This window comes from Miniopterus schreibersii (assembly GCF_964146895.1).
Source record: "Miniopterus schreibersii genome assembly, chromosome: 1".
Taxonomy (NCBI): domain Eukaryota; kingdom Metazoa; phylum Chordata; class Mammalia; order Chiroptera; family Miniopteridae; genus Miniopterus; species Miniopterus schreibersii.
The window spans coordinates 68246935-68261023 of NC_138101.1; the positions used below are offsets into that span (position 1 = coordinate 68246935).

The window sequence follows — 14089 nt, forward strand, 5'->3', positions numbered from 1 at the left end:
ATCTCTCTGCCTTTCTCTGCTCCCCCTAGTGCATGACTTAGTGCTTAATGTTTATCAATGAAATAAGTATTTATAAAACTGAATTTAGAGGCAAGAGACCTAGTCTATTTCCTGGCTTGGCAACTATGAGTCAATATGCTCTTGGGCCTTCCCCTTCTCGTGTTCTTGCTGTAACACTGGTGAGCAGGGGATCACAGCAAGCCAGTGGGAGGATCCTAGGCGTTGTGTCACTATGACCCAGCTCCTGAGCTGCCCTCCTCAGCTGAATGCCTGGGTGAGTCCCTGTTATCTTCCAGCTCCTCTGGCTTCACTTGTAAAATGGAGCTAATATAGTGTGTGTCACATGATTGCTATGACACTGTTTCCATAGACGGCCAAATTGTAAATCCATTAAGGTAGAGAACTTTCTTGTTGTTTTTTGGTTGCTATATCCCTAGTACTAGGACAGTGCCTGGGATATAGTTAGTACTCAATAGATATGTCCATGAATAAATGCATGGCTCCCTCCTCACCCCCACTCTGACTCCCACCCTCATCTCACAAAACCTTGGAACATCATCTGGAAAGTTCTGCAGAAAATGCCTTAAAAACCCAAAGTTGTGTTTCTAGTTTTCTTAATATTTATTCTCTACCATGCATTTTAAATACCTAAATTTCAGTAGCAAAGGTAGTTGTCCCTGACCATCACTGAGTGGGCTATTGTTCTGTTTTGCTTTGAGATGGTCTCACGTTTTTGTTTTTTTGCAGGACTCAGAAGCTGCTAGCGAAAAATCCAAGAAACCCTTATGAAGAGTCGAATAGAGATGTGAGCACTAGCAGGCCTTCAGATGGAGAGGCTGGGATGTCCTCTGGTCCTCAACCTTGGGTAATGTGACCAAAGTACAAGAAACAAGAAATTGGCTTTATATTAATCCCAGTTAGTTTTTTTTTTTTTTTTTTTTTTCCATTCTTCTGAGCTCAAAAGGACTGGAAGCTGCTCTAGCTTCCAGCAGGTATTAATGTTAGCCAACACTACAATAACTGGGGTGGGCCTGGGTGGGCCTGGGGGTGGGGAACTCTGCCCGAAATTAAAGTAACCTTATAGGCTACAATAGTGCCATAATTTAATGGCACAAGAAGCTTATGGAATATTTTTTTCTATCATGTAGTTTCTTCCTGTAATGTAGATTTTGATGTGTATGTGAAAAGTCTTTTCCAATTTTTAGGTGATCCTCTTCAGGTAGATGTCTTAAAAACCCAAGGATAGTCTCCTTAATTGTATGCATATTTCTTTTCTCACAAACATTTTAAATCCCTGAACTTCAGCAGCAAAATAGTTGCCAGGTTTAGCAAAGAAAAAATACAGGACACTTAGTTCAATTTATACGAATACTGAAAGTTGAGATTTACATTCAAATGTAACCAGGTGTCCTGTATTTTATCTGGCATCCTTATGCATTCAAGTTCAAAATGCTTCACGGATCACCCACTTCAGTATTGACCTTAGGACACTAGAGGGCAGACGTGAGACGGGTTGAACACTTGAAACTTGGAATTTTGTTTCCAGAAACCTGTCAGAGTTGACGACTGGTTCACTGAGTGCTGTTGGTATTACTCGTGGGATAGATTGTGGAAGAGGCTGGAATAGAGGAAAAAAACTGGGGAAAGGTTATTAGGAGGGGTTATGGAGGGGCAAAGGCACCTTTTGGGGTCCTTCCCATATTATTTTGCCCATTTCCCAGCCTCCACTTCATGTGCATTCCCAGAGAATAGCTTTTCTATAGCTGTGCTTTTGACCTGTTATAGGTATTCGGCGTGTACTTATTTTCTGGTTGAACTTGAGTATGGAAATACAATAAGAAATATGAATTCTAGCCTCGCCCTCCCACCAGCTGGCTGTCTAATTTTCAGCAGGTCATTTCACCTCTGCCTGCTCTTCAGGCCACCAATGGATTGGGATTAGATGAGATTGAAGATTCTTGTCTCTAGAGATTCCCTAAGTGTGTGATTCTGGGTGGACTTAGCTACAGAGTGTCCTCAGCTCTTTGAGGCTTCATGACTTTGTGGAACTTCCTAATTATCTCTAGATTGTTCTTGTCGGTCTATATGGTATTTTATTCAGGTTTTGGGTAGCAAGTTTAATTCATCTGACTTAAATCATGGGAAAGGAGACACACAATTTGTGTGTATCTTGCTTTTGTTTTGTTTTTTAAGAAATCAAGAACACTTGCCCTTGTCATGAGCAGCTTGCAGACTCAGAGCTGTGGTTGGTGGACTGGGGCTCCCGAGCTCAGTGCCTGTCACCATCATAACTGTCCCCGATGCCAGCTGCTGCTGCAGATATCAATGAGAGTGGGACAGAGCTGAGCACCCGAAGGAGGAGAAGCCGCAGGAGCAAATCTAGTCTGTCAGCTGCCGCCCACATCTCAGCCCTGGGTTCAGGGACCTATGTTCTCACAGAGACACGTGGCTGGAAAATTTGCCGTGCAGGGGGCTGCGTTTTGTCTACAGCCAGAAATAATGGGCATGTGCCCATAAACAGCGGGTCATGTATTGATTTTGCAAAATGTTGCTGGAGACGATTCATGAAGAGGAAGGTGATTAGTGTTGTGGGAAATAAGAAAATGAAAACAGGTGTTCAGGGAATCCACTCTTCCATGACCAACACTTCTCTCCCTAACCAGCTCCACCCATCATTCCTTTCTACACTTTTCTCAAAGAGAAACATGAACAAGGTTTTTCTATTCCCTTTTGCTCATTGTATTTCTGAGTTATGGGCTCCTTCCTATGGAGGGCCCATTTCTGAACCAATGGAGCTTGATTGGCCAAAATCTTGGGCAACCCCTCCTCTGAGTCACTGATGGGCAAGGAAGGACATCCTTCATCCTGGGGCCTGGGGTTACTTCTTTCCTTTCCTTTTATCATTGATCTGTTTTAATATCCAGGTTATCTGGTGTGAATGTGAGTCAGGGAACTCTGGTCAGCCCCCATTGCAAGTGCCACATCAATTGTGGATAACACAAAAATAACAAAAATAATCATTTTGTTGCCCAAAGAGAAATGTTATTTTCCGGTTGTGCCCTTTAGAATTCTGGTTCCCACACTGTTGAACCATGGAAAAGCATTTGGTGGATCCCTGCAAATAGTAATTGCACGATTAGTTACTACTACCCATCTATGACCCTAATTACTCAGAACTTGGCAGCCTGTTTAAATGAATTTTATTAACTGAACACACATTTGAAAAGTTGGAGCACATCATATATAAGATATTATTTTTCGTGCTTATTGGCAATGATTAGACCGCTTATGAATTCTTGCATTGCTTAAAGTAAAACAGTAGACACCATGGATCCAAGACCCAAAAGTTGGGATTCTAGAATTAGGATAGATTGGTCAGTAAAGGTATTGGTAGGGCCTAGTTGATTTAAGAGAGAGTAACATAAAGTTCTGAATTGAAACTAAGTTTTTCATTGACCAGGGAAATAAATTCGGCAGGGCCTTTCTTTCAGCTTTCTCCTTCCATAGGATGAACATGAGGAAGCCATAAACTCTGATTTCACGTACCTTGAGATAATTTATGTGTTGCAACAATGTTCTCTCTCTCTCCCTCTCTTTTGTCCTCTGCAGTTTGTGGTTTTAAAGCAACACCAGAATCTCAGGAATGGGAATCAACCTGAGGCCCCTCAAGACAGCCAGGCAGCAGATGTTGGCCAGTTTCCCTCCTCGCAGCCTGGTGAATGGTTATCTTTACCTTCATCCTGAATGTTTCTCTGAATGTTAAAAGTCTCATTAAGCACAGAAGCAACAGTTAAATTGGATAAGCTCTGTGAGCAGCTGGGCTGTATTGGAATGTCATTGAGCTTCAGGGAAAGATACTTGGACTGGACCCCTGTCCTATGTGAGGTTACCGTGCTCACTCAAAACTCTGGTCGCACGGCAGTCTGAAGATCACTTTGAGCAAGCACACAATGAGTCAACTCCTTGCTTTTGAGTTAGGTTGGGTTTTGAGGTCATTCTTGGGGTTTGGGTTTATATCAGTAGCTGTAGGTATAGTTCCAGTGAAAAATTGTCAATGGCTCCAAGGAAACATGTTCCATGTTTTAGTAGGAAAGGTTCTTGTAAATTTAAGCTAATCAGGGGATTCTCCTAGGGTTCATATTCAAGCCTTATCAGGGCTAGCCCTCAGCTAGAAGCCTGGACATTGATGAAGTCCAGCCAAGCCACTGGGAGAGGGGCCACAAAATCAATCCAGGTCCTTGGGCTGCTCTGGAACTCAATCTGCCTCAGGTAGAAATGGAGTTAGATACACTTTGACATAATACCTTTGATTAGAGTTGTGTTATGATAAACTTCTTGGGCTTCCGTCTCAGATATGAAAATTCTGTTTCATAACTTAGAGAACAAGGTTGAGTATGTTTTGTATCATAAGCCTTGAGAAAGGTTCAGAGAAACTTTGAGCCAACAACAACAGTTCCTCTGCTAGTGTTTCATCTGCACTTTTATTTTCTGATATTTGCCCTTCACAAATATACTTACTACCATACTCTCCTCCTCAGACTTCCTCGTAGAGAGAACATAGTCCAGCCAAGCCACTGGTTTATGTTCTTATTTTAAAAACTTCCTCTAAATTTACCTCTCCTATATATGTTGCCATGGAACCCAATTCAGTAGAACTTTACTTCCTAATCTGAGGAAAACCCTGGATATTAAGGTGTTCCTTAAGAATTGACTATTAAAATTACAGTAAATATTATAGTGTTATATGTACTGTTGCTACCTGGCTAATGAAAACAGTCAACATTTTCAAAAGTTGCTTGGATTCTGTTGTTATTAGTAGCGTTATTAGAAAGTAATAGAATGTCTTGTAGCTACATCCTACTTTTTCTTGAAGAGCTAAAACCACATAATTCTTTGTTATAAAGTTAATCCCCTCTGGAGGGACATATAATATAATTTTGCAAGTTAACCAATAGTACAGTGATTTGACCAGAACATGATTAAACTTGGAAAAGAGCTAAGGACCCAGCTGAGTATTCAGGAATAGATGAGACTGTTTCTCTTTTTGCTCACTCTACTGCAAACAGTTTGATCTGTCCTCTGTGAGCCACTCACGTAACTGTCTCCTAATATGAGTGACCACATCCCCAGTCATGTCCAGCTGTCTCCTAACTGCCTGTGGTGAAAGTGCACATAGAGATCGGAGGTGGGTAGATGGAGTGGAGATAAAGATCGAGATTGGTTCTTTGCCGATTCCTTCTCCGGTCCTGGAGAACCTCTTAAAACACACAGGCTGTGCCAGTGGTGGACCCACAGAACCACATGCACTGACCTCAGCCAACATCAGCTGGTGCAGGTTAAGTGGGCAGCCCCACGAGAGGGGCCGAGCGCCGTGCTAAGGGATAGGATGCAAGTGCGTCCAAGGCCTGAGCTCTGTTCTCAAGTCACTTACGGTCCAGCTGGAGAGAGAGGAAATACACAGGGAAAATGGAAGAGCGATGTCAGATAGCATAGCCCTTTGGATCATCTCAACCAATCAAAACTATTTTAATTTTTTTTAAAATTGGGTCTAGAATGGTTTGGGAATGGGTTCACTTTGTGCTGCATATTTCAGGCCCATTCTCCAATCACTACGATTAGGGTGTCTTTTTTTGGAGATGTGAATTCTAAAATTTCTTTTTTTTTTAATTTGTGTAGGGTCAATGCAACCGACACCTTGGAGGAAAGAGCCCCAGATGTGTCCGGGAACAGACCAGGGCAGCTGCATCCCGCCACCCCGTGATCACGGCTCTGGTCCCCAGAGAACGAAGGGTAGCTTTCCTCTCCCCTCCTGTGGGGCACAGCCCATTGCTGTGGGGGATGAGAGGCCCCATTCTCTCTGGTCGGCTAACCCATCATGGCCACAGAGGGCCCCGGATCCACCACACCAGATGGAGCTGACTCAGTGAAAACTGGAAGTTGAAGAAGAAAAAACTGTAATACTTTGTTTCAAAAAGTAGGGGGAAAATACAAATTTTGACTCCCCAGTCTCTACAACTCATCACCTGCTCAGCATCCTGGAAACAAATATTGTTTTCCCTTCTTCTTTCAAGTACTCCCACTACGGATTTTCAAGTCAGAGTAACTGGGAGAACCACTAGATAACTCATTAGAAACCAAACGGGCACAGTTTTGCTTTATAAATTGTGTCGTCTTCAATAATCAATACAGGTAGATTCTTTTTTTCCCTGCAGCTCCAGAAGAAATCTGGGGTTAATGCAGTAATCCTACTGGTTTGGCCAGTTATAAGGTAATTTCTTTCATCTGGACAGAACATTTAGCTCAATCTCATGAAATGGTTAGAATATTAAAATTATTGTTGTGATAGATACATTGCAGGCATTTAATTTATCACTTATCATTTAACTTATCCATGCTGGTAATTTTGAAAAATGAATTATGATAAATTAATGAAAGATGTACTCATTTAGAATCTGATTTCTTCAGAACTAGATGACTTATTTATCTATTTTAAAATATTCAAATGAAAACATTGTAAAAACATTACCCAAGAGACTTTGGTGTTTTTCAGTCATTACTATCCTCTCCTGCTTAGAAGTTTTTTCTAATGAAAATGGTAAATTTATCCTTTATGTGTTTGCACAGAATTTCTTATTTTCAAATATGAGATTGTAAGTAAATTGCCAGATTTATTTTAATTATGAACAGCAGTTGATTTTCTCTAATTACTTAAATAAAGTCACCATAAAAAGATAAACATTTTATTGTACACCTGGTTAAATAGTAAATTATAGTCTGTGGGTATGTTAGAGTTGAATCAAAGTGATTCGCCAAGATCGGTATTGTTATTCCTCTTAAAAAAATAAAATTTCTTTAACTTTACAAAGTAAATTTTCACAAGGCGTTCTAAATAAGCATCATTTTGCAGGCTGGGCATTGTTTTACACAACCTAACACAGGAACTGGGGGCTTGTTCAGGGCTTTGGGTTGTTTAGTTCCTGCATTAACTAGGCCTTGTTTATCTTTTCTTTCATTTTTCGTCAATTCCTCAGCCTTTGTTCACACCAGAAGTCAGCATAATAAGGAACTGAATCCAAACATTTTAACCTATTATTTTTATTACGTTTCTCGTGGCCGGTCCAGCTGTCAGCTCTCACGCCCCTGTCAGTTACCTTCCATAGAAGTTCATCAGTCACCTTCCTTTTTGCTTCTGTTCTGTAAACTTGGTGTTCAGATAACCAAGCAAATTAGCATTGTAAATAAAATGAGAGTAAATCTATATTGCAAGAAGACCTTAAAAACATTTCCTGAGTCAACTACATAAGTTTTAGGCCTAAAACTTTTGGCATGCAGCATCTTTTTTTATTCTTAGCCGCATTCTGGAGGGATTCCAGCATCACGTAGCGAGTGGTTAAGAAGATGGTCTCTGAAGTCAACAGAACTGGATTTCAGTCCCATTATGTAACTTACTAGTTTTGTTACTTTGTTCAAACGACTTAATCTTTCTAAGTGTCAGTTTCCTCATCTGTAAAATGGGGACAGTAACACTAATGTTGTTGTAGGATCGCTGTGACTTTTCAGTGAAATAATAGCGTGCTTAGCATGATGCTTATCATAAAACCAAATGGTATTATTGTTATTATTTTGCCCCTTCTAGAGATCAATGTTTTAATAGTATTAGTTTGCAGTCTGATGAGGTTTTTTGCGCTACTTCTAATCCATGCAAGTAGCATAAGATGGGCGAAGAGCAGAGCCCTAAACCCCTGGATCAGAATTTTAAAAGACACTATACATAAATATATAAAATGATTAAATACTCAATTTGATTTTTACATTAAAATGACAATCATAGACATATGTTTTGGGACATGTGGTCATTTATTTATCAACTTTTATACATTGGATAATGAAAATGAGAACATTAATTAATGACTATATTAGCATGAGGCAATACTGTGCAGTTTATCTATGTCTACATGGAACTTAAAAAAGTATTTTTTTTCTTTTTTGTAAATCAGGGTGCTTATATAAGCAAAAGAGGTCCTTGAGAAACCATCATAAGGTTTTTACTGAGAATCTCAGTTCACTTTCATAATTCAAATAGTAATTAAATACCCCATATGTTACCAGAATAACCCCTTTGTCTATATACTTGAAGCTGTTAAGCCAAGTAGAAATACACCGTGGAATGTGGACATTAGTTTTAAATACTTATTAATTTGTTAGAGCTGGAGACAATAGCACAGAAGACATAGCCAGTGGCTTCTAATGGGAGGTAAGAAAATATATAATTAGAGTTCTAGAATCACTTGACTTCTGTTAACAGCAACTGTCCAAAATTTTTCACTATTATCACCTGCTTTCAATAGTATTTCCACTGTTGCCTCAATAGTAAGGAAACACCACCTAAAGAACTGTGGTAGAGAACCCAGAAATGAACCCACGCCATTATGGTCAATTAATATTTGACAAAGGAGGCAAGAACATACAATGGAGTAGAAACAATCTCTTCAACAAATTGTGTTGGGGAAACTGGACAGGTACATGCAAAAAAATGAAACTGGACCACCAACTTAAACCATACACAAAAATAAACTCAAAATGGATAAAAGACTTAAATGTAAGATGTGAAATCATAAAAATCCTAGAAGAAAACGTAGGCAGCAAAATCTCAGACATCTCTCGTAGCAATATGTTTGCTGATATATTTCCTAAGGCAAGAGAAACAAAGGAGAAAATAAACAAATAAATGAGACTGCATCAAAATAAAAAGCTTCTGCACAGCAGAAGAAACCATCAATAAAAGCAAAAGGGAGCCCACTGTATGGGAGAACATATTTGCCAATGACACATCTGATAAAAGGTTAATATCCAAAATCTATAAGAAATTTGTACAACTTAACAAAAGGAAGACAAACAATCCAATAAAAAATGGGCAAAGGACCTAAATAGACACTTCTCCAAAGAGGACATACAAATGGCTAAGAGACATATGAAAAAATGCTCAACATTGCTAATCATCAGAGAGATGCAAATTAAAACCACAATGAAGTATCACTTCACACCTATCAGAATGGCTCCATCAACAAGTCAACTAATGACAAGTGATGGTGAGGGTGTGGAGAAAAGGGCACCCTAGTACATTGCTGGTGGGAATGCAGACTGGTGCAGCCACTATGGAAAGCAGTATGGAGTTTCCTCAAAAAATTAAAAATTGAACTGCCATTTGACCCAGTAATCCCACTTCTAGGAACATATCCTAAGAAACCTGAAACACTAATCAGAAAGAACTTATGCACCCCTATGTTCATAGCAGCACAATTCACAATAGCTAAGATCTGGAAACAGCCCAAGTGCCCATCAGCAGATGAGTGGATAAAAAGCTGTGGGACGTTTACACCATGGAATACTACACAGCTATAAAAAAGAAGGATCTCTTACCCTTTGGGACAGCATGGAGGGAACTGGAGAGTATTATGCTAAGTGAAATAAGCCAGCCAGGGAAAGACAAGCACTACATAATTTCACTCATATGTGGAATATAATAAACAAAATAAACTGATGAACAAAATAGATCCAGAGACATAAAAGCATGAACAGACTGAGGGAATCTCAGAGGGAAGGTGGGAGGGGGGTATGGGTGGGGAGAAAACTTATATGTTTATAAGCATAACCCGTGGACACAGACATTGGTATGGGGAAGCCTTGGGGGTGGAGGGGATCAATGGGGGGAAAAAGGGGATATCTATAATACTTTCAACAATAAAGATTAAAAGAAAAAGAACTATGGTAATGACTGGGCTGCAGTTGCGCTTTTCAACCTTTATATCTAAATCTCATTTAAGCTACTTTGTTCTATAGATGTGAGTATATACGATAGTGTGTATTGGGGTCAAAAAGTCTTTGTAAAATATTTTTCTCTAGAGGTCCATCTTACATTTACATAGTGCCCTTTGGTTTACAAGGGATTTTTATATTCATTATCTTATTTGACCTCATTAATTCTAATACCCAAACTATGAAGTTAGTGGGGCAGATATTCTTCCCATTTTACTTGCTCTGAAAAATTATACCCAAAGCTGAAGGAAAGTGAAGATAAATAATAAAATACATTTCTAGAGATAAAAAATTGCTTCATAATGATAAAAAGTTCAATTGGTAGAAATATATTAAAATTCTAAAATCATATAAACTTAATACCTAGCCCCAAATATATAAAGCAAAAAATTGAAAACTTGTAAGAAGTATTGAAGAAAACACTATCACAACGGATTATTCCATGTTCCTCTTGGTAATTAGCAAACCTAGGAGACAAAAATTCAGCAAGGTTATAGAAGACTTTAAAGTGGAATTATTAGAATTAGATATATATATAGTACACATAGAAATTCATGAAAATTAATGTGCTATTCCATAATGTAACTTCAGTAAGTTTCACAAGACCACATAAATGTGGTAATAGAGGCCATTTTCTCTGACCATAATGAAATTGAGTTAGAGTTAAATAATAAAGCAATAATTAGAATGCTTGGAAATTACAAAACACTTCTAAATGGATCAAAGAACAAGTCATAATAGAAATTAGAAAACACATAGAACTGAAGAGTTTTGTGAAAATTCTATATGCCACAACTAATGGTATATCTAAAGTGACATTGGGAGGGAATTTTGTAGCTTTATATTCTTATATTATAAAGGAAAAAAAAAAGATTGAAAATTGATGAGTTAAGAAACACTCAACTAAAGTTAAAAAAGAAAAGCAGACTAAATCTAAAGAAAGTATAAGCAAAGATATCATAAAGATAAAAAGAGAAATTAATAAAATAGGAAAAAATATAAGAAGATCAAGACAGCCAAAAGTTAGTTGTTTGAGTTTAATAAATATTTGACAAGATTAATCAGGAAAAAAAGAACGAACAACTATATAATGTTATGTACTAGAGGGCATAAAACTATAGGCAATTAAAAAAATAGGAGAATAGTACAAATAACTTTTTGAAAGTAAATTGGACAGTTGCCTTTTAAAAAAGCTTACTAACACTGACAGAGAAAGAAATAGAAAACTCAAACAGTCCTAACCCATTAAAGAAATGAAAAAATTTAAAAATCTTCCCACAAGGAAAATACCAAGTTTTACATATCTGATAGCTTTGTGCTGCGTCAACTTGGTAAACTGGAACTTTACCACAGAATTTCATCCCTGTATGCATTTGTGATACAGTTGATCGTCATGGTTAGATACAGTGAAATACAGATGCGCAGGAGCCAGTAGGTCCTCACTCTTTCCTTAGTGATTGCTGTCAGGTTGCAGATTCTTCTTCTCTCTTACTTGGTGCTCATCTCTTTTTCCTGTTGTTGGCATTGATGTACACCAGGCCCACCATGAATCGTGGATGCAAAGGTCTTCCATTGACCTCCCTACCAGCTCTGCTTTGTGCTCCCACTTAAGGAGGTGGGGGTTCCTGGTTTTGCAGATTTCTCTGTAAATTTCAATTTGTCCATGCATCCCACTGCATTAGGAGTGCTGATCTGCTACTTTTCTCTGATTCTCCAAATCCCCTTACTCTCCCAGCTCCTCCTGCAATTATGTGAGATCTAATTTCTATAATAAATTCTTCATTCCATAATACCCACTGATTTGCTTCCTTGATTAAACCCTGATGACACAACAGGCAAATTCAACCAAATATTCAAGGTACTACTAATTCTCATATTACATAAATTCTTCCATAGAATAAAAAAGGAAAACAAGAAGATATACACATGGCAAATAAGCATATAAAAAGATGCTTCACACCATCTTTAACTTGCATTTGAAAATAACAATGAGGTACACTACACACCTATTAAAATGGCCAAAATCTGGAACACTGACAACAGCAAATGCTGGCAAGGATGTGGAGCAATAGGAGCTCTTATTCATTGCTCTTGGGATTGCAAAATGGTACAACCACTTTGGAGGACTTCAGTTGGTGGTTTTTTTACAAGATTAAACATACTCTTACCATGTCATTCAGCAATCAACTTCTTAGTATTTATCCAAAGGAACTGAAAACTTATGTCCACACAAAAATCTGCACATAGATGGTTATAGCAGTTTTATTCATAATTTCCAAAAGCTGGAAGCAAACAAGAAGTCCTTTAGTAGGTGAATGAATAAATAAATGGTGGTACAAACATTACAATATTATTTAGAAATTTTTAAAAAATGAGCCATCAAGTCATAAGAAGACATGTAGGAACCTTAAATGCACATTCGTAAGTGAAATAAGCCAGTCTGAAAAGGCTAAATACTGTATAATTCTAACTATATGACATTTTAGAAAAGACAAAACGATGGAAACAATAAAAAGATCAGTAGTTGACAGGGGTTAAAGAGGAGGAATAAGTAAGTGGAGAACAGGAATTTTATGGCAATGAAAATAACCTGTATGATACTATAATAATGGGTACATGTCATACATTCGTCCAAACTCATAGAATGTGCAACACCAAGAGTGAACCCTAAGGTAAACTATGCCCTTCGGGTGATTATCCTGTGTCAATGTAGGTTTATCAATTGTAACAAATAAACCACTCTGGTGGGTAATGTCTATAATGAGGGAGGCTATGCATGTGTGAAGGCATGAGATATATGGGAAATCTCTCTACCTTTTTCTTAATTTTGCTGTGAACCTAAAACTGCTCTAAAAAATCAGCTCTTTTTAAAGGAAACCACTTCCTACCTCATTTTAGGGAGTTACTATAACCGTTATTTTTAGAGTAGACAAGTATAGTGCAAGAAAGGAAGATTACAGACCAAACTCAATTATGAATAATGACGTAAAAAGTATGAACAAAATGAGTTCAGTAATATATTTTTAAAAAATAACAAATCATGAGCTGTGGCAATTATATAATAAATGCAAAATTATTAAATAATTACAAGCAGGGGAAGGGGATGGGGGTGAAAAAAGTACTTAAAACCAATAACTATAACTCACACAGTAAGAAATTGAAAGAAAAAAAACCATTTTCATAGATGCTGAAAAAGTTTTCAATAAAATTCAACATCTGTTCTTGACCGAATCTTAGCAAAATAAGAAGAAAAGGAAAATTTCTTAACTTGATGAAGAAAAATCTACCAGAAAACCTATAACAAACATTATATTTAATGATGAAATGTTGAAGATCAGGATCAAGAAAAGGATGCCCTACCATCATCCCTTCCATTCAACATTGCACTAGATGTTGTGGACAGTAACCTGAGAGCACAATAATATTTCAAAAACAATAAGATAAAAATTTTAAAAATATGTAAAGATTGCAAACAAGAAAATTAAACTCTCATTATTTCTAAATGATAGAGTTGTTTATAGAAAACACAAACGAATCTACAATTAAAATACCAGAAGGAACACAAAATCATTATATCTCAGTAACACTAACTAGAAAACATAGTTAAAATTATGAATTCCAACAGTATTATAAATATGATGTAACCATGAGTAAATCTAACAAGGCCCAGGCCCATTATGAAAAAAGTTAAAAACTTAAAAGACATGAGAGATGGCCTAAAAGAAGATACACCATATTCATGCATAGGAATTTTAAATACTATAAAGTTGTCAATTCTCTTTCAAGATATATCTAGATTCAATAAAATTTTAATAAAATTCTCATGTTTTAAAAGTAAAACTTGACAAGCTGACTCTAAAATTTAATTAGAAAACTGTATAAAATAGAAACAACAATGTATTAGAAGGCATCAAAGAGCTACCCGGCCAGTAAGAATTTGAAAGGTTAAAATCCTGGAGAGAAGAAATGGAAAATGCAGAGGTGAAACTGACATTCAGTGTCACTTTTCTTCTTGAAGCATATGACAATTTATAAACCACAGACTGAAAAATTAAGATGAGAATAGTAGTAAAATGGAAGAAAAGTTGAACAGAGATTTTGACAGTTTTAGGAGTTGTAGGAGATAAAAAACAGAAATATGGCCAGGGCAAAGAGGAGTGGACCTGATAAGCAATTCAAGCTTAATTACTGAACAGCTACATCCTAGGCAAAAGATCAAACTAGAAACAGGCTAGCTCTCACAAAGGCACAGAAATTTAAATGAGCTCTTTCC

The 14089-nt window shown here is 37.4% G+C and overlaps 1 protein-coding gene across 1 annotated transcript in view; it reads left to right on the plus strand.

Moving 5' to 3' along the window:
• The window catches only part of EGF (epidermal growth factor), an 80205-nt gene extending 72370 nt beyond the window's left edge, over nt 1–7835 (plus strand). The window contains exons 22-24 of the mRNA XM_081137420.1: nt 748–865; nt 3610–3715; nt 5677–7835. Coding sequence (XP_080993546.1) covers nt 748–865; nt 3610–3715; nt 5677–5927 — 475 coding nt within the window. The 3' untranslated portion in view covers nt 5928–7835. The remainder of the gene's footprint in view (nt 1–747; nt 866–3609; nt 3716–5676) is intronic.
• The last annotated feature ends 6254 nt before the right edge of the window (nt 7836–14089 follow it).